This window comes from Podarcis muralis, chromosome 8 (assembly GCF_964188315.1).
Source record: "Podarcis muralis chromosome 8, rPodMur119.hap1.1, whole genome shotgun sequence".
Lineage (NCBI taxonomy): Eukaryota > Metazoa > Chordata > Lepidosauria > Squamata > Lacertidae > Podarcis > Podarcis muralis.
Window position 1 is genome coordinate 27,678,389 of NC_135662.1, and position 20,730 is coordinate 27,699,118.

Below are 20,730 nucleotides of genomic sequence, written 5' to 3' on the forward strand. Positions count from 1 at the left end.
GGTATGGACACTTTGGCTGCTTGTGACTGTGGTGTTGCTTATAACTGAATAGGAGCAGTGAGAAAGGGCCAAATAGCCAGCACTCACTCTCACCCAGCCTGCTTGTAGGCTAGAATACTTAACCCCTTGGCATTGTAGTTCTTAGCTAGGGCCAGCGGCAGCCATTCCTCAGTCAGCAGCAGCCAGCCTTGGAGGGCATCCAAAGTCTTCGGATAATCCAGACATCTGAATTACTGTTTGTTTGGATTACTGAGGAGGGCTGCGTTACTTCATCACTTGCAGACATACACAGCTCTCCCAACTTGATTTTGCTTCTGTGTACTGAATTTTATGTGCTTTCAGGGGTATCAACTCCCCACTTGCCATTTTATGTTCTAATAGCCTTAATTAATCCCTGATCTTTCCGTGACTATGAATGGGCTAGGTAAAACATAACAGGATTAATATTTTTATTTTTTTAATGTAAACATGAGAGCTCTATATGCACTTTTTGGAGATATGCAGTGCCTTATAATCCGGCATGATTTATAATGTTGCATCAATGAATCATCCAAGATTTTATTCATGAAAATTTTCTGCTCTGACAAAGCATCACATTTGGAGGAAATTTATATAACTGTTATATAACAAGTTTGCGCTCTGGAATGTTTCCTTTTGAAATATTTTTAGAATATTCATTCTGAAGCCTTTGTTCCATATATATTTGTTACATACTTGGGGGGTGGGGAAAATGTTATTCTAAAAATATTAATTTGGAAAAAAAGAAAAGAAAAACCAACCAAGGGAGCATGTTAGGGTGAAAGATATAGATGCCTTCTGTGTGACTCTCTGGCTGTGTCCCCATATTAGCCCAGTGGCATGCAAGTCCCAGGAACATCTCTCCTTCATGTCTGACTGAGTAATTTGAGACTTGTGGTCACACCCACTCACCCGCCATGCAACAGGAAATACAATGTAATGTGATAGCTCCTCTCCATGCACTACGCAAGGCCAGATTAAGGTGGTTGGGGCCCCCTTTCTCCCAAAATGAAGCCCATGAAATAAAGGACCACAAAATAAGTTTGACTTGTGGTAACTTGAAGACTAACAACAGCTCCTTCACACCTCTGGCATTCTTATATCCTGGTGTCCAAACAACCCACTTGTCAATCACATCTCTGACTTCAGTCTTCGGCTAAAAAGATTGGAAGGCGGGAGCAAGTAGGCTGGCATATTTCATAGAAATTGCTTAGAAAATTACCTGCACATTTTGCTTGGAAGCATTCTTTCCTGAAGGGTCTAAAGATTTTCTCTCTCTCTCTCTCTCTCTCTCTCTCTCTCTCTCTCTCTCTCTCTCTCAAAAATCAGACTCTGGCCCCCTTCCTGTCATAGACCCTGTTGTAATTTCTCCAATTGTACTATTATATACCTTTTCCTGAGGGTTAGCATGGGTAGAAACTGCAGCATTGAGTTCTTCCTCTGTTTGGTTGTTTCTCTTACCAGTGGGCCATTGGGAGCAGTTCCACAGTCACAACTGGTGTTGACAGTTGTATTTTATTAGAGACAGTTGTATACTTAAGTTACCAAGAATTGAGTCAATAGCTTCACTGTCCTTAAAAAGTACCTGTTAATTATCATGCTTTGTGTAGTGCTTCTTGGGTGGGTGCCTAGCCTGTTATCCTGTTGTTAATTATAATCAATAATAAGATATAATTTGCATCTGTTTGATCAGAATGAAGTGCCATCATTTGACTAAATAATTGTAATTATTATCTAATATGAAAACAGACAGTTCTTGCCTGTCAAATAAGCTTTTCTGAGAGATGTTTACTTTTAACCAGTCGGGTAGGAGAGAAATTGAGCTGCTGCTGATCGGATAACTAAGATCTGACGTAACAGTCACTTACTAATAATGCTTGAGCACTGTGTAACGGAGTGACTAAGAGACTGAGCATGACTAAGGAGGCCCCTGGTCCAAACTTTTGCCTCTGCCATGAACTCTAAAGATAGCCTTAGGCAAGCCTTATACACCCTCAATCAGCTCATCTGCAAAATTGGAGGTAATAATCCTGACTTAACCTTATGTATGGATACAGCTAATTAATGCATGTGAGTATATTTAACTAGGATATGTATGTGTAGTGCTTTGAACTATACTAATGTTAAGTGTTATTAATGCTGACTGTTTCCCCTTAAGACTGTTTTCCCTCCCCCAGTACGGACTGTGTCAAAACAATTCATTGCTTTTGAAGCAGAAGTGAGCAGTGTCACTAATAAGGACATTACCTTTGTTTGTTTGCAGCATAAAGAACGTCACTCCGAAAGTAGGAGATGCTGAAACCCGTAAAGCTATTCGCCGTGCCTTTGACGTGTGGCAGAATGTAACCCCTCTGACGTTTGAGGAAGTTCCTTACATTGAACTGGAGAATGGCAAGAGGGACGTGGATATTACAATCATTTTTGCATCAGGTTTTCATGGAGACAGCTCTCCCTTTGATGGGGAGGGAGGATTTTTGGCTCACGCTTACTTTCCCGGGCCAGGAATTGGGGGAGATACTCATTTTGACTCAGATGAGCCATGGACTTTGGGAAACCCTAATCATGATGGTAAGAACCCAGTTCTATTTAAACAGCCTCCATTTCTATCTCTAGTACATTATGTACATACAGAACCAAAGGTTGATTGCATACCTAAATGTGACACCCAACAGCCACCAGGGCTGCATTTTAGTATCGGCAATGTGGCTGGCAATTGGATTTAACTTTGCAAAAGGAACGCCAGGAATCTCCTGTCACACAATTTCCTATCTCACAGAGACGATGAGCTTGGCTTTATTTTGAACATACTGTATGCTATAAAATGTTATAAAGATTTATCTCCTGGTTAATGTTATGTCTGGGAATTATTATTTTTAAAGCTAATAGCATATATTGTAACTTTTGGTGCATGAACAGATACTAGGGCTGGGGGATATATTGATATAATTTCCAATGCTTATTTGAAGTCCATATTGTGATATCAGTTTCATAATTTTTGACCTGGCAATATATTGTGAATCATGGTGTGTCTGTGTCTGTATATGTGTGTGTGTGTGTGTGTGTGTGTGTGTGTGAGAGAGAGAGAGAGAGAGAGAGAGAGAGAGAGAATGCTATGCAAAAATTACTATCTGGGGGAAATCGTGAAGCCATCCAGTGCCTCTACATAGCTCCATCCTTATTTCAGACATCGTGATATATCGGTATATCATGATGTTTAGCTGGTGATATATCATGATGCTGAAAACCAGGTGGAACTTTTAAAAACTTTGTCAAACTTTATTGTCTGGATTTTCACTTTTTGAAAACCCTAGCATTACCATCTGGGACACCCCATTCTACACATGGTGAAGGAATAGCACCTGATTTCATAGCTATCCAAACTCAATTACTCTCTGGCATTAACTGTATTAACTCTTGGTCTGCCAAATGTTTGCACAACCAAGAAGGGACCCCTGCCCATCTTCTTTACCCATTATTGACATACAATGCTCTTTTATCCCCACCCCCGTGCCCCAGTATTTATAGGGATTTGCAGAGTCCTGTATAGGGATTCAGTAGCTGGAATCTTGCCTGCTGCATCTGTATGGACACCAAAAATAAATATCTAATTAGCTGTAGGAAATTGAGAAATATGTCCACTCACTATTTCGCTATGTATAAATTCGGTTGGAGGTTTCAGGTGAGGTGAATCATACTGGTTCATAACAAAGCAAACACAGCTGTGTTTATTTGCTCCTTATTATAAATATATATTTTTTAATCTCCAAGGGTTTTTCAGTACTCTTTTGCTACCATCAAAAGAGATAATCGGAAACTGGAACCACAGGATAATATAGGTTTGCACAGAATAACATATGAGGATGGGGCTATTGGAAATTCACGCTGCAAGTATTGTTCAAAAAAATAAGAATACTTTGATTAAGATAGGTAAGCAAATTAAAGCTGGTGGTTAATTAGATGATTTAGGCTGCAATTCTACAGTCACTTACCTGGGAACAAATCCCATTGAACCCAGTGGCTCTTACTTCTGAGTAGCCTCATTTTAGGATTGCACTGCACATTAAATGGATTTGCTTGCTGCGTGATGTCTGGTTCAAACAATGTGGTTTTTAAGGCAGAATAGTTATCTGAGATGGTTAGGGAAAGTTTTGTGATGTCTGTAAAAGGAAGGAACTATATCCTGAACTCAAATTAAAACGTCCTTCAAGAAGAAAAGGCTAGAAGTGGTAATTAAGGCTTTATGAGCACACAAAATGTATCTTGAGGTTTAGTGATTGGTTTGGGGTAACTGGGGAGACTTTTTTTCTTTTCTTTTTCAGGGAATCCACCCTCCTCCCCCCCCCCCCCGACTCAGGCTTTTATTGAACAATGTTTGCATTTAAATATCCGTATCAAGGATTTAATCTAATACTACCTAGGATGAGTCCAGCATAGTAACACATCTAAATGGTGCAATTTTTTTTCAGCGTGGCAGGCTCAATAAGACAGCAGTTTATTGATCTTAACTATCACAGAAACCTATAGGATTCTCACTTATGTCAGATGAAATCCTATCCCCTTGACAGCAAAATGAACTCTGCCGCTCATGGTTTACTGTGTACTTAGAGCTTTAAATCTCACCTCTGCATCAGAGGAAGCATTTGGTAATCCAGGAACCTCAATAGCAAAGCAGCAGCAGAAGAAAATGCTATGGGATAGAATTTTAATTAAAGACCTAACCAGAGAAACACGCCAGATACCCACTGCAATGCATTTCCTTTGATCTGCTCACTAAAGATCAAATTTACAAATGGTTTTGGAATCGACTCTTTTTCGCTTTGTTGTGGGTTCTGCAGTGTAGGAGTTGGTGTTAAAGCCAAAGAGTCAAAATTCTGGGTTTTCAAGCTGGTGCAAGGGGCATGGCTGATTACTGCAGCTGTGCAGAGGGAGGCACTGTTTACTGTATCTCTAGGCTTTTGAAGAGATACTGATGCAAGGAAAAGTTGCACTTTCAAGGGGGAGAAGCAAAAGCAAGATATTAGAGTGGCTGCAGCTGTGCTGCTTCATCTTGCCAAACCACTGTTACCACAGTTTAATAATATTGAGTTGTCTAGCAATAAGTCATGATACTAGGATATGTGAAATGTTTGTAGATGTAATTGCCAAATTCTAAACCTTTGTGATTGGTGGGGTATAGTTGCAGTGTCTGCACCACTGAGGGTGGCATCGTCGTCGTGCTAGCTCAACATCACAAATTATCAGTACTCTCCTCTTTTGAAGTAGTTATTTCCTGGTGCAGCAGTTCTCAGCATCAGGCATAAATGGGTCATCATCACATCACTGAGTGTTGCCCCAATGTCCCTTTTATACGTGGTGCCTGGAAGCATATTCAGAACGTGTTTCATAGACAAGAGGAAATAATCTACTCTGCAGGTTATCAAACAAGATGATGGTGACATATGTGTGTGTGTGGCCATTAGTGCAGAACACTATAATAATTCAATAACAAATTCAAATTGCTGGATATTAATCAATACAGTATATTATAGAGCTTTTGAATTGCATTCACACCAGCAGGAATTTGTGCAATCTGCTAAAGAAAGTTATACGAAGAGGAAATGTAAACTGGCACAGCGCACCTATCAACTATCACTGCTTGTCCTTGCCTCCCCTTCAACAATGTATATACCAACAATTTATATTCCAACTAACTAGTCCTGCTAGAAGAAGCCCATGCAAGACTTTTCCAAGTGCAACAGGGTCCTCCCCCCCCAAAAAAAAGAAAAATGGCTCAGTGAGAGTGTTGAGAGAAACTCCTGAACGAAACACAGAGGAGGGAGGAAAGAGATTGTTCCATCAGGCAAGCAGGTATGCTTATGCCTTATGCTAAGGGTGTGATCTCCTTAGTGCTAAATTGAATTGCTCCCTTAGCTGTGTACAGTAAAGTTAAATCTGAATACTCACTTGAAATGCCTGCTGGAAAAGGTCATTATCAAGTACCAGAGGTTCAACAGGGAGAGGTTCTGTCTGATCTCAAATGGAAGGGAGTTTCACAGAATTAGGCCCAAACATAGGAGCTGTACGCAGAGTTCTGTTAGCAAAACAGAGCTTTTCCCACCACCTCCTCCTAGCCTCTCCAGTCATACTCCAGTTTACTTCCATCGGGTACTAAATCAGTAATGGCCACTGTAACTTTTTAGTTATTAGTTAAATTTTTCACTAAAGAAATGTCACTGAAACTACATGGGGAGAAATCACAATTCAAGAGAATTAAGATTATACAAATTCTCAAAACAACTAATTTAAATAATAAAAAATACAATTAAACTTTTGAGTTGAGGTATGAAAATCCCCAGGCAAGGTCCCTTTGTGAAGACACTATCTTAGACATCCAAAAGTCATAGTGGAGCAAAATATGTAACTAGGTTAAAGGTATAATTAGACTCCCCAGCCCCAGCTCCTGGCATAAATGGTGGTTTCTGTGAGTACAGTCCTTGTATGGTCTACTGTCATTTAAAATATCTTATAAAACAGCCAAGAACTTCAGTGACAGTTTGTTTAAAAACGAAATTGAACTCCAGAGCGTCAAGAGGATTAGCTGGTTGAGTGATTGTTCTTCGCATGTTCCTCTGTCCTACAAGAGGCTGGGAGAATGCAACAGCTTGATTATTTAGCAAAAATGCAAATCGCCAACCCCCTTGAAAAGTACCAGGCTCATTTTCCACACTATATTGCTCTGCTAATGAAGGCAATTTGAATTTTGTGTTTCTCAAAAGAGATGAACAACTTCTTGGAGTGCTCAGTAAAACCTTAATATATTGTTGCTGCTGCTTTCATAAATCTTGCTGGAGTTACTCCTGATCGGAAAGCATTTGTATTAATTCCCGAACAACAAGGGCGATAAAGTTTTGTGGGGAAAACAAAACACCATCCAAAAGAAACAACTTGAATATTGTATTGAGGTAGCACTTCCTTTTGCTTCTAGGTTACCCGGTATTTATATCTTTGGATGAGGGGCAGTGTAACAAACGAACCATCCAGCACCATTAAACTGTTCGAAGACATTTGCTAAAGCTCAGTTGTGGCTTCCAAAAGCTATTACAGAACATTCTTACAACACTTGCAAAAGAAAATGGAGTCAGCCTATGTCAGGGCTGTAAGCTGTGGAAGTTCTCAGATCATGGACCTTCTGAGAGTTTAAGGGGATCCTTGTTTGCTGAGCCCTCACTTCTCCTGGGAATTCAGGAGAGGTGGGACTCATCTTCCAAAATACGTACTATGTTACATGCATTCCTTGGCTTGGTGCCTTATGTGTCTGTTTGAAGCTTTACATGGCAACCACCCACATGCTTGGGACTGCAGTGTAAGTGATTTTTTAATTTAACTTTTTCTGTTTTGTGGCAACTTCCCTCTGGCTGCAAATGGCAGCTTTGAAGTTCCCAGTGGGGAATTCTATAGCAGAGCTGATCCCTGCAGGTTGCTGGGTGTCATCACAGACAACAAGGGTCCTGCACCAAGCTCCTCAAGGGTTCTGATCATTCCTTAGTAACTGTGTTTCCACCTGCTTCATCCCTGACATCAAGTATCATGTCAGGCATGGGACAGGAGGGTATGATTTGGGGGAAACAGTCTTGGAGGCTACAGTGGGGTCATGCTGGGTATAATTAAGGCCACAGGATGGAGGTTATCTACTTTTGTCTTACAGGCTTTGAATAGTAGAATTATAGAATTGGAAGGAAGCGCAAGGGACATCTAGTCCAACCCCCTGCGATGCAGGAATCTTTTGCCCAACATGGGGCTCAACCCATGACCCTGAGATTGAGTCTCATGCTTTGCCGGCTGGGCTATTAAGAGATGGTAGCAAGAATAGGCTTCCTAATTTCAAAGTTTCCATGTCCCAGCTGTATAAATTATTGCATCATCCAGCTTTGATTGAAGATCTCTCTAATATGAAAGCCTGATGGGGAACAGGCATTAGATAGTGAAAAATGACCTTATATCAGGTCTCCTGTACTTCTAAAATTCTTGGGCATTAATATTAGAGAACAAGCTTTTAAATTGCTCAGATTACATATCACCCTTACCCATATGTTATCTAGTAGTGTTATGATATCTACTAGAAGAAATGTGAATATAAGGAAACTCACCTCCCACCCCCCACCCCGCCCCACTTATGGTGGTCTTACTTTCAAACATCCCTTTGAAATGAGACAGAAAACGTGGCCAGATATTAGCATGAAATGTGCATATGCTGATTTTTGATAGATACACACACATTAATTTAATTAGAAATACAATATCCCTCACCAAAGTGGACTGGGCACCTGTTCAGAATGCTGCCCAGGTGATAACAGCTGATGGCCAACTTCAAGGTCCCTTATCTTCCTTCTTACGCTTCTTTCCTTAAACCAGACTTGGTCCAGACAGCCCTTCAAACAGAGGCTGTCTTGAAGTTGCCTTCAAAGCCTGTTGTCCTCCTCTAGCCTTTGAAATAGAGGACTTGTTGTCTGTAAAGCAGGACACATGGCCACTCTATCTTCATGTATTGATCGCCTCATCATTCTGCTGTGCTTCTGTTCTGTGCTTCTGTTTTCTTTTAAAAAAATACTTTGCATATCACAAACTTATTTCTCTTCTCTTTTTTCTCATTCATGTTATTCCTTTTTTGCTTTCTCCCCTTCTTTTCATCCATTGAGTGTGTACTGGTTAGCTCTAAAAACAAGGGTTGATGATGTGATTCAGTTATACTATAATTTGTTTTCAGATAGCTGTGTTTGCATTAAAATATTTATATAAATAAAGAATATAAACTTGTATGTTGAAAGAATCCCGGCAAAGTATTCCTGTCTGTCTTGTGCAAACATGCATATCCATACAGACAGAAATACAGTGGTACCTCGGATTTTGAATGTCTTGGAAGTCAAACGTTTCAGTTTTCGAATGTCGAAAACCTGGAATGCTTCCATTTTCGAACACGCCTCGGAAGTCGAATGGCTGTGTGTACATGTTTTGTTTTGTTTTTCATTTTTCTGCAGACCACCTTTGTGCCTTGGTTTTCAAATGTTTTAGAAGTCGAATGGTCTTCAAGAATGGATTACATTCGAAAACCGAGGTACCACTGTGCATAAAAAAACTAAATGTGAGTTCAGACCAAAGAAGAGCAGACATTTCCATAATATATCACAATTAAGGATAATTTTCAATCATACTTTAAACAACAAATATAGGAATAAGAATATAAAATACAAGAGGTAAATGACAGAGCACAATTTTCTTTTGATGTTCAGAATGTAATGGTTCCTCTGAGCCCTTGGAATCTGATCAGGAATGGGAGGTACCTGAAAGTGAGGGACTCAGAAGGAGAAGTTGGGGTAAGAGGCTATGTAGCAGAGCCCACATGATTAAGTGCCCCCTACTCCCAGGTGAATCTAGACCTGATGAGGTAGTAGACCTGGGGCTGCCCCTTCCCCCAAGGGTGCTCAGGGATGCAGCCTGCTGTGACTGGAGAGGAGAGTTTTGAAGAGGAGGCACTCCTAGCAATCTCTCCCTAGGAGAGGTTGTGCATCAAGAGAAGGGAGGAGACTCACATCCCTCAAAAAAGAACCTTTCTCTGGGTCAAGAATGCTCACAGGGGCAGGGTTTTTCACGAGAGCTGAACTTTGTGATTCAAAGACCCGATTCCCACTTGGGGAATAAAGACACGAGGACACAGTATATTAGGTTAATGGGCAAAAAAAGGCCACAACTTTATTGATTACAGCATGTGAGAAGGTATTGGCTTAGACATTGGACCACAGCAATTCTGACTCCACCCACTCAGAGAGGGGTGAGTCTGGTGAGGGGTTAACCACTAGTAGGGGGAGCCTGTTGATGCGAATACAACTATAAGCTCTCCCCTGATGTCACCAAGGGTCGTGCCATGGCCCCCCACCACACAGGCATTGGACAGGATCCACGCCCGCCGGATTCCTTTAACGGAATACCCATAAGTGAAGGGGTAGGCGATGGCCACACCTTGCCCTTCCATACACCAACAACACATTCCAATACCTACTCGTGGCGAAAACGGGAGCGCAATGGTGAGAATAGCTGGCGCGGCCGCATTTGAGCGGCTAAACCACGCCCCCCTTGGTGACTCCTGATTGGGCGCCCGACAGGGGGCGTGACGCGCCAGCTATGATGATGCGGCAGGGGGCAAGGGGCCCCGTGCTTGACGCGGGAATCGTCTCCCGCTCACAACCCCTCCCCTCCGGAAGGAGGAGAGGCTTTCTCCATCTCTGCTTCAAAGCTTGCCAGGTGGGCAGGGAAACTTATTGGATCAACATCACAGCTCCCATGTAGTCTTGCAACTCCTACTGCTAATTTGAACTCTCAAATCTTCTCCTTTGTTCTTTGACTGGACGTATAGTTCCTATTCCTCTGCCTCGTAAGAGCACCTGGATTGAATTCGGTTCTTTCCTAGCTGCTGAGTTTGTACCATTAAATGGCTGTAATGAAATTTTACTTTTTTTTACTTAACGACAAAAAATTGACTGGTTTTGGATGGGAGCCAGAACAACACACACACATTATATAAAAATGTAATGGTTATAATAATTCTTATCATGCAATGCCCCTAGTAAACAGAGTTCCTTAAATCCGGAGGTATGTTCATTTCAGAGTTATTACCCTTCTTTTGCTGTCATTTTATCTCAGTATAGAAAGTGTCCCTCCTAGAGCCTTATAGAGATGTACTTCATCTAGTTTAACCCAATTGCTTAGCAAATCACCAAATCTAGCTAATCTGATTTAATCAAGAATTAAATTAGATTGAATGAATCAACATTAGGGATGTGAAGACAGCTAGGAAGGCTACAGTTCAGTACATTTTACTAGAGGCAAGTCCTTGTAAACATCCTGAGGAAGGGCAATTTCTGTGCATTGTCAAAATGGCTTAGAAGATGAGGAGCTTAAAAGCTAATCACCTCTTTCCTCTGGCATTCCCACACATTCTTAGCTGAGGGACAAATGGTTTCTTACAGAGACAACCTCTTTTTATAGATTACCACATATATTCTGTGTTCTAAATGTACATCATTTCATTTTTAACATGCAGTGTGCGTCTCTCTCAGAAGCAGAATAAAATCAAGGTTAATTATCTGAGTTTCAGGAAAGGAGCATGCCTTTTACTTTTTTGCAAGCTTGTGATTTATGCATTATTTTAAATAATATGGGGAACTTGCAGATCATCTGCTTTAACTCTTAGAAACTTGAAGAAAACCTTCATGCTTATTAAGCTGCAATACTGGCATTTTATGCATACATTTTCACATTTATGTCCACCCATGGCCTCTTTTCATCAGTCTCCCTGATTTGAAAAGTGATTTGAATCCCATAGAGTAATATAAATTAATTGTCTTTTAACAGAGCTCACCAATTTCTGAGTATCAGGGTTCATATTAAACATACTTCAAATCTCTACAGGCTGAGCTCAGTCATTTATTTATTTATTTTCATTTTCAATGGTGTGCTAGCAGCCGGGAGAAATTTAGGGGGGGGGGGGAATCCCAACCTCTGTTGAACTGCAGATAATCAGCTTCTAGTAAATTTCACATTGCTGCCAGCTCAGTTGACACACTGGACCCAAGCTGTGCTGCAGGAACCTGCACCAGCGGAATCTCAGAGATGAATCCCCTGGGGGAACCAAGTGTCTCAACTGTAGATATATCACATGTGGCATTGAGACACAGCAAGAGAGAGGACTTCAGGCAGAGATGCTTGAAAGTGCAACATTCACATTCTTGGTATCTGATACAGCAATGATGCAAGTAAGCTGGTGAGTTAGGGTGGAATTGATCGAGCATTGATCCTGCACAAGTTTTCATTCATCTCAATAGCAACTGGCCTGCACAGAAACATTGCTTGCCACATACAGTTTGTGTAAAGACCCACTTTCAACGTGATAGATTATTAGCTGTGTTTTGAAAAAAAAGGTATCCTGTTCTCACTATATCAATAACAAATGTGTCTTCTTCATTACATATTTGCCCAATTGTTGCCCTTAATGATAGAATAACTTCAGGTACAAGTTAACCCCATAACCCCCAAACTTATATGCTACATTTATGTTTAATATAGACAGTTCAGAGCATTTCCTTGCTAATGAGAAACGAATAGCTCTATGGACTAGCCAAGAGCTCCCTCAACCTGTCTAGTCATTCCCCACCTTGATTAGAAAACCTTTGTCTAAATTTGTCATAGGCAAACTATTGTTTCCACATTGGCTTGAATATGTATGCATTTCTTTTTATTCCATGGGATTTGGGGTGGGCAACCCATGAATTATACTTGGCTGCTCTGTGGACCGCTAAACGCCTCACAGAAGTAGGTAACCGGAATGATCAGTGCAACATAGGCTGTGAGAACACATATAATAGAGCAACTCGATTTCAGGGCAACGGGTGGATTTCAATGCACAGTATGACTGCTTGTGTGAATTAGATCCAAGAATCACAAAGTACGCAAATTGAATTGTATCTTCTTCTTCTTTTCAACGTTTATAGCATCTGAAAGTGCCTGAACATTCAGTGGTACAAAATATAATATGACAGAATGCAAAAAACAAACAAACCACACACCAAAAACCCAAGTGTTTTAGGTGTTTAAGTTCTGCAGTATTGGGTATGTTGTAATACTATAGTTGGGAGCAAGGGGATCAAAATCGTTCTGTTCCCTCCAGTGTGAAATCCAGGTCTGATATAGATTTGGGCCCTTCTCAGGTGAGAGATGGGAGAGGACGATTAGTTCAGCAGGGGTGGGGCATGTGTATAGTGTATAGTGGCATGTGTATAGGGTGTATAGTGTATAGGGCGTGTGTATAGTGTCTCAGCTATTAGGCATTCATTTTATACAAATGTTTGGCAGTGACCCTTTGTTATGGGGGATGTCATATTGTTAAGTAGGAGTGCTTCATGTTTACATGGTTGACATAGGTATTGGTTGAGGTAGTGAATGCTTGTAGTGGTAATGTGAGTTTGGATGGAAATTGTATCTATGTTGTGATGTTTGAAATTTTATATTATACTACCTTGTGGTGCTCTGATTATATTTATATTATTCTTATGGACACAAATATTCTTTATGTATTTTGTTACGTGTTAGATGGATTTATTTGACATAGCTTTATTGTGGGCTGTGTGTGTATGCATATCTTTAAACACACTTATGTATTTAGTTATTGTAAACCGCTTCAAGATGCTTTGGATGGTAAGCGGTATATAAATGAAATGAATGAATGCATGGAATGTAAATTTCACAGGTTGCCTAACTGCCTATACAGGAAGTCAGTGAGTTAAGGTAGTTATGGGGGGGGGGGATGCTATTTGCTCGTAACTGGAAACTAGGATTTATTTTTGCAGTTTGTTTGTGGTTTATCAGGTTTCCCGAATGCCTTCAAACATCCAGTGTTGTAATAATGGTCAACCGAAAGATAGAATAAAATTATGTCTTCTTTAGAATCAAACTCATTGGCACAATGTGGCTGTTTGAGTGCTTGATGGGGCTAAGAGATTTGAACACTTTAAATCAATTCTGTGCCTGTTGGCCTTATACTAGTGTGTTTCCAGCGCCAGTTGAAAGAACTGCTCTTGACCTTTCTTTCTTTCTTAAATTTATATTTTGCTTTTCTTCTCTCATGGAATCCAAGGTGGTATGTCCATGGTTCCCAGGTTCATAGGATCATAGAATTGTAGGGTTGGAAGGGATTCAAAGAGTCATCTAGTCCAATGCCCTCCAATGTGGACATTATACTTCTGTTGTTGCAGCCTAGAATAGCATTATCTCCCCTCCCCGCCCCCGCTACTGCATCACACTGTTGACGCATATTCAGCTTGTGGCCCTCTAAGACCCCTAGATCCTTTTCACATGTACTATTGGCAAGCCAGTAGTTATATTTGTGCAGCTGGTTCTGGCCAGTAGTTCTCCCTGCCTAAGTGCAGAACCTCACATTTGTTGCTGTTGTCACCCATTCAGGCACAAACCAGATCCTGTACTGCTTAGCTTCAGTAAGGTGCTGGCTGTGTGTACCTTAAACTAGTGTGTACCTTTGCATTAGTGGTATCATTATTATTAATACAAAGCTTTGAATGCAATGTAATTTTATATCATCCTTTTCCACCTTGAGGGGATTTTGTCCAGAAATTAATGCTAAAAATAAAGTAAATAAAATACTGAATCGTTTAGCTTCACAGGGCTTTACAGGTAGACAGGACAGCAGTAAAGTAGAATAAACTTAGCTCACATATAAGCCCATTGTGTATATTCATTTAGACAACGAAATAGCTCTGAGACAATGCTCTGGGAGGAAACAAACCAGCTAAACCCAAGCAAGGAAGTGTCAATTCAATTTCTATTGAAATTCCCCTTGACTTTCTCATCATTGTGAACACTTGGTTAATTTAGTCTGCCCCCCTATGCTCTAACTCGGAAGAGTGACCTTGAACTCTGATAAAATAGTGCTTCGAGGGAATGATTCATAAAACAAAACAAACTTATTTTTTTTAATAACAACAATCACCACATACCACTACTTCAGCTACCCAGGATCTTGAAAGCATCGTTTGAAACATATATTGGTACACTCATTTGTGAAACTTGTGCTTTGAAAATAAGTCCCCCAATTGTATTGCAGAGTCTAGTTCTGGGGTTGTTGAAACTTAACATGGTAATATTATTCAGCTTTTGTAAGCACTTCTCCAATTTGGGATATTTGGGGTAAGGCTCACCTGCTGCCTTCATTACTTATCTTTTGGCACCAGCGAAAATGTTTCTCTGTAACCAAGCCTTTTGCTGATTAATATTCTGTCCTTTTAAATGTGTTGTGGGAAGGTGGTTTTTGGTTTGCTTTTGTTCTTGTTTTTATTATGTATTTTTGGTGCTCATTTTGTATTTTTACAAAATGAGATCCCCTGTGATCTTTGGATGAAGGGCAGTATCCAGATTTAATAAATGATAATAATTGGCAAATAAGCTTGCATTCATATACTTGATGAATTGTTACTACTTACTATAGCCTTTAGCATGCAAGTCTATTTTTCACCAAGTGCTTACCATGAAATGTTTGCTCCCAGATGTTTAAAAAACCTCAAAAATATAGTTGTGGAAATCATTATTATTATTTTTCACTTTCATTACATTTTTCAGTACAGGTTCCCCCCCCCCCCCACTTACATGGGGGTTATGTTCAGGGGCCCAGCACAAATAAGTGAAAATTGCATAAGTGGGGAGCACCCTCTCAACACCCTCTCTGCCACACTCTCTCCAATCCAGACCAAAAATACTGTATCCATAAATATCCACAATTAGAATTGTTGCTCTAGGGCTGGCTGGAGGATGTGCTAGCACATGCATTCACAGCTAGGTGGGGAGACTGGATAGCCAAAACTACTATGTCCCGTCCCTTTGGGATTTTCTCCTCCCTCACTGCTGTTGTGTTTGGGCTCCGGGGAGGGTCTCCTCATAAACCAAGAGGACTCTCCAGCTCTTTCCCGCCTTTTCCAGGTTTGAATCAAAATTATTATTATTTATTTCCCAGCTTCACACGTATAGTCAGCCACACATGATTCAATCACACAGAAGAAGAGCATACTTAAGATTCCTTTGGGAGCTTTTGACTCCTAAAGCAGGGAGCCTGAGGAAGTGTGGGGTGGCCATGTCTAAACTGTAGGCGAAATGATTTGAAGTCATTCAAGAAGTGCTTTGTGTCAAATGCAGTGAATGTATTGATAAGGCGGTTTTAAAACTTTCCTCTTTCTTTCTTCTTTTCCTCCAGGGAACGATTTGTTTCTAGTTGCAGTTCATGAACTGGGGCATGCTTTGGGTCTGGAGCATTCAAATGACCCTACTGCCATCATGGCTCCATTTTACCAGTACATGGAAACCGACAACTTCAAACTACCTAATGATGATTTGCAGGGTATCCAAAAGATATATGGTATGCTGGTTATTTCTTTAAAATATTTTAAAAATTCTAATGGGGATGGATCACTTCCAGATATCTACACTGCTGCAGTGTTGTGCACACTATGCATCCATTGAAGGTTGCACATCTGCTTATGAACTCCTTGTATGCACACTATCTGTTCCCTTCATTGAAGTGAATGAGGCAACCCACTTGTTTAAAAACTCCCATGTATGGGTAGGCAAACTAAGGCCTGGGGGCCGGATCTGGCCCAATTACCTTCTAAATCCTGCCCGCGGGTGGTCTGGAAATCAGTGTGTTTTTACATGAATAGAATGTGTCCTTTTATTTAAAATGCATCTCTGGGTTATTTAAAATGCATCTCTGGGCATAGGAATTCATTCATTTTTTTCCCTCCAAAATATAGTCCGCCCCCCCCCCCACAAGGTCTGAGGCACAGTGGACTGGCCCCCTGCTGAAAAAGTTTGCTGATGCCTGCATTACAGCATGTTTAGAATGTTAAAAGGAGGGGTAGATGTCTCTTAAACATTTCTGGGAATTACCTTACAATTTCGAGTCAGACTTTGTAGCTTGAGGGTTGTGCTTGCAACTGAACAAATATGAACATGCAAACTACAATAACTATTTGTTCTTGTTGTTTGTATCCATTTCCTTGAAGGGATTTTGATTCTGTGTTGAGATAAAGCCAAGGGCTTTTGCCAAACTACCATGTTTCAGATACTGTTCACAAGTTGAACTGAAATCCACACTTAACAGCAACAATGTTCTTAAATATTTAACCAAGTAGTACAAATATTTTTTATTCAAGGAGAACCTAGACTTCTCTTAAAATATTAATATTTCCTCTTTTCTTTGCCCTTCTCTTTCCTCTTTCTTCTATCTTATTGCTTATATCTGCTCTAGTCATATCTGCTCTAGTCATGAAACATAGTAAGCTGACTTCCTCCAGGACAAACCATTGGCTCAGTCTTCATTTGTTTTCAGCTCCTGGTCCTTCTTCACTCCAGCCATCCTTTCCATTTGATTGCTTCACTGAAGCACTTGCTTGCACTTGACTCACAGAATCACAGAATTGTGGAGTTGGAAGGGACCTTGAGGATGTTGAAATTAAGCCTTATCAGAGGAATTGGCCACTCTCCAGGCACCCGGCTTAATTCCTTGTTGACCTCCCTGGTCTGCGACTCCCGGCAAGTTCAGGCGAGATCTTCTATCGGCGATCCCACTCAGCGTGAGGGGGACACACCAATTCCCCCTCCTCCCTGTTTCCCTCAGGGAGGGGAAAGAAACAGACAGAAATCTATTTACATGCCTTTTATTTCTGTCTTCACAGCAGTACAGAGAAACGTGTCTGTACTCTCTTAACACCAACAACAGAGAGAAAGGAAACTCCTCCCCTGTACTTCCAGTACAGGTCAGATGACACTCTGAGCTAACATCCGGTGCTCAGCACAGTGAATAGACTGCCCCTTTGTTCCCACGGTTCAGCCACAAGCAGAAACATCCTGTCTGGCATTCCAGCCATCTGGAGCTCGCATCTGCATTGCTCCTTTTTCGTAACAGAGGATTGTCTAGTCCAACCCCCTGCAGTGCAGGAATCTTTCCCCCAACATGGGGCTCTAACTCACGACTCCGAGCTTAAGAGAGCCATGCTCTACCAACTGAGCTCCTCTCTTGACTCATTCCAATATAGCCTTACAGAAGTTCATCATAATGTTCCTTTTTTCTTTCGCACCAGGCAAATTGAGCTCCTCTCTCCTTTAAGTACTAGAAATGCCAGATCTTCCCCCTAAAGATAAGCATAACAAGTAGTATTTATAATGAGCCGATACCACTGCTAAGGTAGTAAATCACCACAACAACCCTTTTCAGGGTTGAGTTTTGCCCAAAGGTTTTCAAATATTCTGCATGCAATTTAGATCCATGCAGAGATAAATTCAGCAAACACATATCATTAGAGGGGATGGGGATGGACACACCATTTGCACTCTCCCCCCCCCACTCCAGGTACCACCAAAATGGTGTAGGATCAGCACTGCCATTTTTTTATTTGCCTTCTGACATTTTTTCTGTTCATTTATTCATTGTGGCTTCTTGTATTTTAAAGTTTGATTTAAACTTCTGTTTGCTGTTCCTTCCTCTTTCTCTCTCCTTTGCTTACTTTCTCTTCTGAGAAATGTGTGTGGCTTTTTTAGTTTGCAAGCCGATTCAGGCAGAGAGGAATATTCTCTTGCTCCAATGTGCACTGTTGAACTGGGTGCTAAGCATTGGGTGCATTGATATAAGATTATATAGGAGCAGCATGGTAGATGCCACTCTGTTGCATATGTGTTATCATATCCAGGCTGCTCCACGGAGGAAATTAAATGGTTGGGTTTCTCCTGTGTGGTTAAGCAGAAGAAGATGTTTTCTATGACCTCATGAGTCTAGACAGAAGGGCCAGACAAGGTTATTTTGCCTTCATACTAAATACCAGTATCTAGCAGCTGTAAGCTGTACTTTGAAGAGTTTTATTGCCCTTGGGAAGTTAAACATGACATCACTAGCAAATAGCACGTGGAAACTTTAGTTTGGATTTAGCATTTTTCAACCAGATATTGTCTCCTGGAAGATACCTGATTCTGCTGCCACAGTGATAAAATCAACAGTGGCCTTTGTTTTACTATTTAGATTAAATATTGTTTGCTGGTTCATTGGTTTCCTTAGGTAAGAAGCTGTGGACTGAATCAGTGACTTGCTAAGGATAGCTGTTGTGAAGGTTTTGTCAATAAGTATTTAGGGTTGTATTCAACTATGTCATACCCAGCGTGGACTTAAGATGGGCTAGAACGCCCAGCATCCTTGACCAGCAGAAGTAAGGAAGCCCAGGCCAAAGATCACATACCATTGGCTCTTGTCACTCTTCGTTTTATATTTTGTATTTGTTTTAGTAGTTTAAAAATGTCAACCACCTTTGGTCCCCCACCCCACAGCCTGACACCATAACTACGAAGTTCCTTCTAGCAACCGGCACTCTGAACTTGGTGGCTTCATTTCACCATGACAATTAAAAGATTATCCATGGACCTGTCAAATGAAATCCTCCAATCCAGGTGTGGGGAACCTTTGGCCCTCCAGATATTGCCCTCTCATCAACCGCAGCAAACATGGCCAATGGTCAGTAGTGATTGACCTTTCAGCTCAGCAATGTCTGGAGAGGTTCTCCACACCTGCTCTAACCCACAGGTTATTGTCCTTGGCAAATACCTTGTGGTGGGAGATTCCACAACTTAATGACATTTTGCATGAAGAAACACTTTGTTTTTGTCTTCCCTGAATCTACTGCCAGTCAATTTTAGTGGATGACCACAAATTGTAGTGCAGGAAGAGAAATGCATATCTCCACTTATTTCACACCATGCATACTTTTGTAAACCACAGTGATAGCTTCCTTGGCAGAGGAAACGGATGTTCAGTGAAACCTGCAGTCTAGAATGATGCAGTCCAAACACAAGTTTGCCTCCTCAGCCGCTATTTGTGATGACTAGACATTAGACCCCAATTTGAATCAGGCACCAGCTGTTCAGAATCAGTTATACACAGGTTCTTCTTTGAGAACTTCTTGTCCAGGGAGAGTAGTGGTTGCCCTAAGTATGATTTGGCTTCAGTGAACAAGACAGTATAAAATAGCTGGAGCTACTGGTAACTTACAGCAAATCCAAATAGCAAAAATTCAGTAACCCAAATTATGCACATTCAGCATGACTGGAATTATGCGAAGTTGATTAGATCTAATTAATTCAGTGTGAGTAGTCTGGCCTTGAAGCTAGCAACTAATTCCAATTTGTCCATTTCCCAATTTATAGTAAAGAAGGAAATACACTGGCAGCAGACATTTTTTGCGACCGTGTATTAAGACTTATCTCTGCTGCTAAGAAGTTTAGCAATCATTTTTTTAAAAAAGAAAAATGGAAAAAGTTACAGGGCTGCAAGCTCTAATCAGCTACTCAAGTGTGATTAATTAACTTAAGCTTTAACTGCAGATTACTGTTTGAACATTTCCATCCCAATTAATTGGTAGGATTGGCGATAAAGGCTGTGGAACTCAGCCACACCATAGTTTTAAGGGCCACAAGCAAGCCACTGTTGAGATACCAGCTCCCTTTATTCGCCAGATTTTCTGTGCAAATTTGCTTGTTCCATGTGGGTTTAATTTGCAGCTCCTGTGCAATTCAGCTCATGGCATCACCAACTGAACAGTATGCAGTCTCCTAGATGTTAATCTGCTAGTATCATTTTTTCTTCCCAAAGGGCCACCTGACAAACTCCCGCCACCAACAAGACCTCTGCCAACAGTGCCCCCACATCGTTCTGTCCCTCCAGCAGATCCACGGAAGAATGACAGGCCTAAACCTCCGCGGCCACCCACAGGAGACAAGCCTTCTTACCCTGGAGCCAAGCCCAACATCTGCGATGGAAATTTTAACACTCTAGCCATTCTTCGCCGGGAAATGTTTGTTTTCAAGGTAGGAGGCTGCTCTTTTATTGTTAGATTAAGTGACAACATTTCTGCCTTTTCGAAAACCGCCTCTCATTCATCATGCCTCTGCTCCTGAGCTTTCTTGCTGTTCTAAAGTTCAAGAAAGAAACTAGAAAATAAACACCTGAATGGCTTAAATGTCTAACAGAGGAAACGCTGGAGTCTTCTATTTTGGGGAATGAATTAATGTCAGCGGAAAGTTGCAATGCTTCAAAATTTAATGGTAAGTAAATGCTGAATGCTGTGCAGAGATAAAAAG

General features: G+C 41.0%; 1 protein-coding gene across 2 annotated transcripts in view; it reads left to right on the top strand.

Annotated features, from left to right (window-relative positions):
* MMP16 (matrix metallopeptidase 16) overlaps positions 1-20,730 on the top strand; it is a 185,969-nt gene that overhangs the window by 98,865 nt on the left and 66,374 nt on the right. For both annotated transcript variants that reach the window (XM_028736577.2, XM_077932873.1), the window contains 3 exons: positions 2,282-2,586; positions 15,806-15,967; positions 20,243-20,457. In XM_028736577.2, coding sequence (XP_028592410.1) covers positions 2,282-2,586; positions 15,806-15,967; positions 20,243-20,457 — 682 coding nt within the window. The remainder of the gene's footprint in view (positions 1-2,281; positions 2,587-15,805; positions 15,968-20,242; positions 20,458-20,730) is intronic.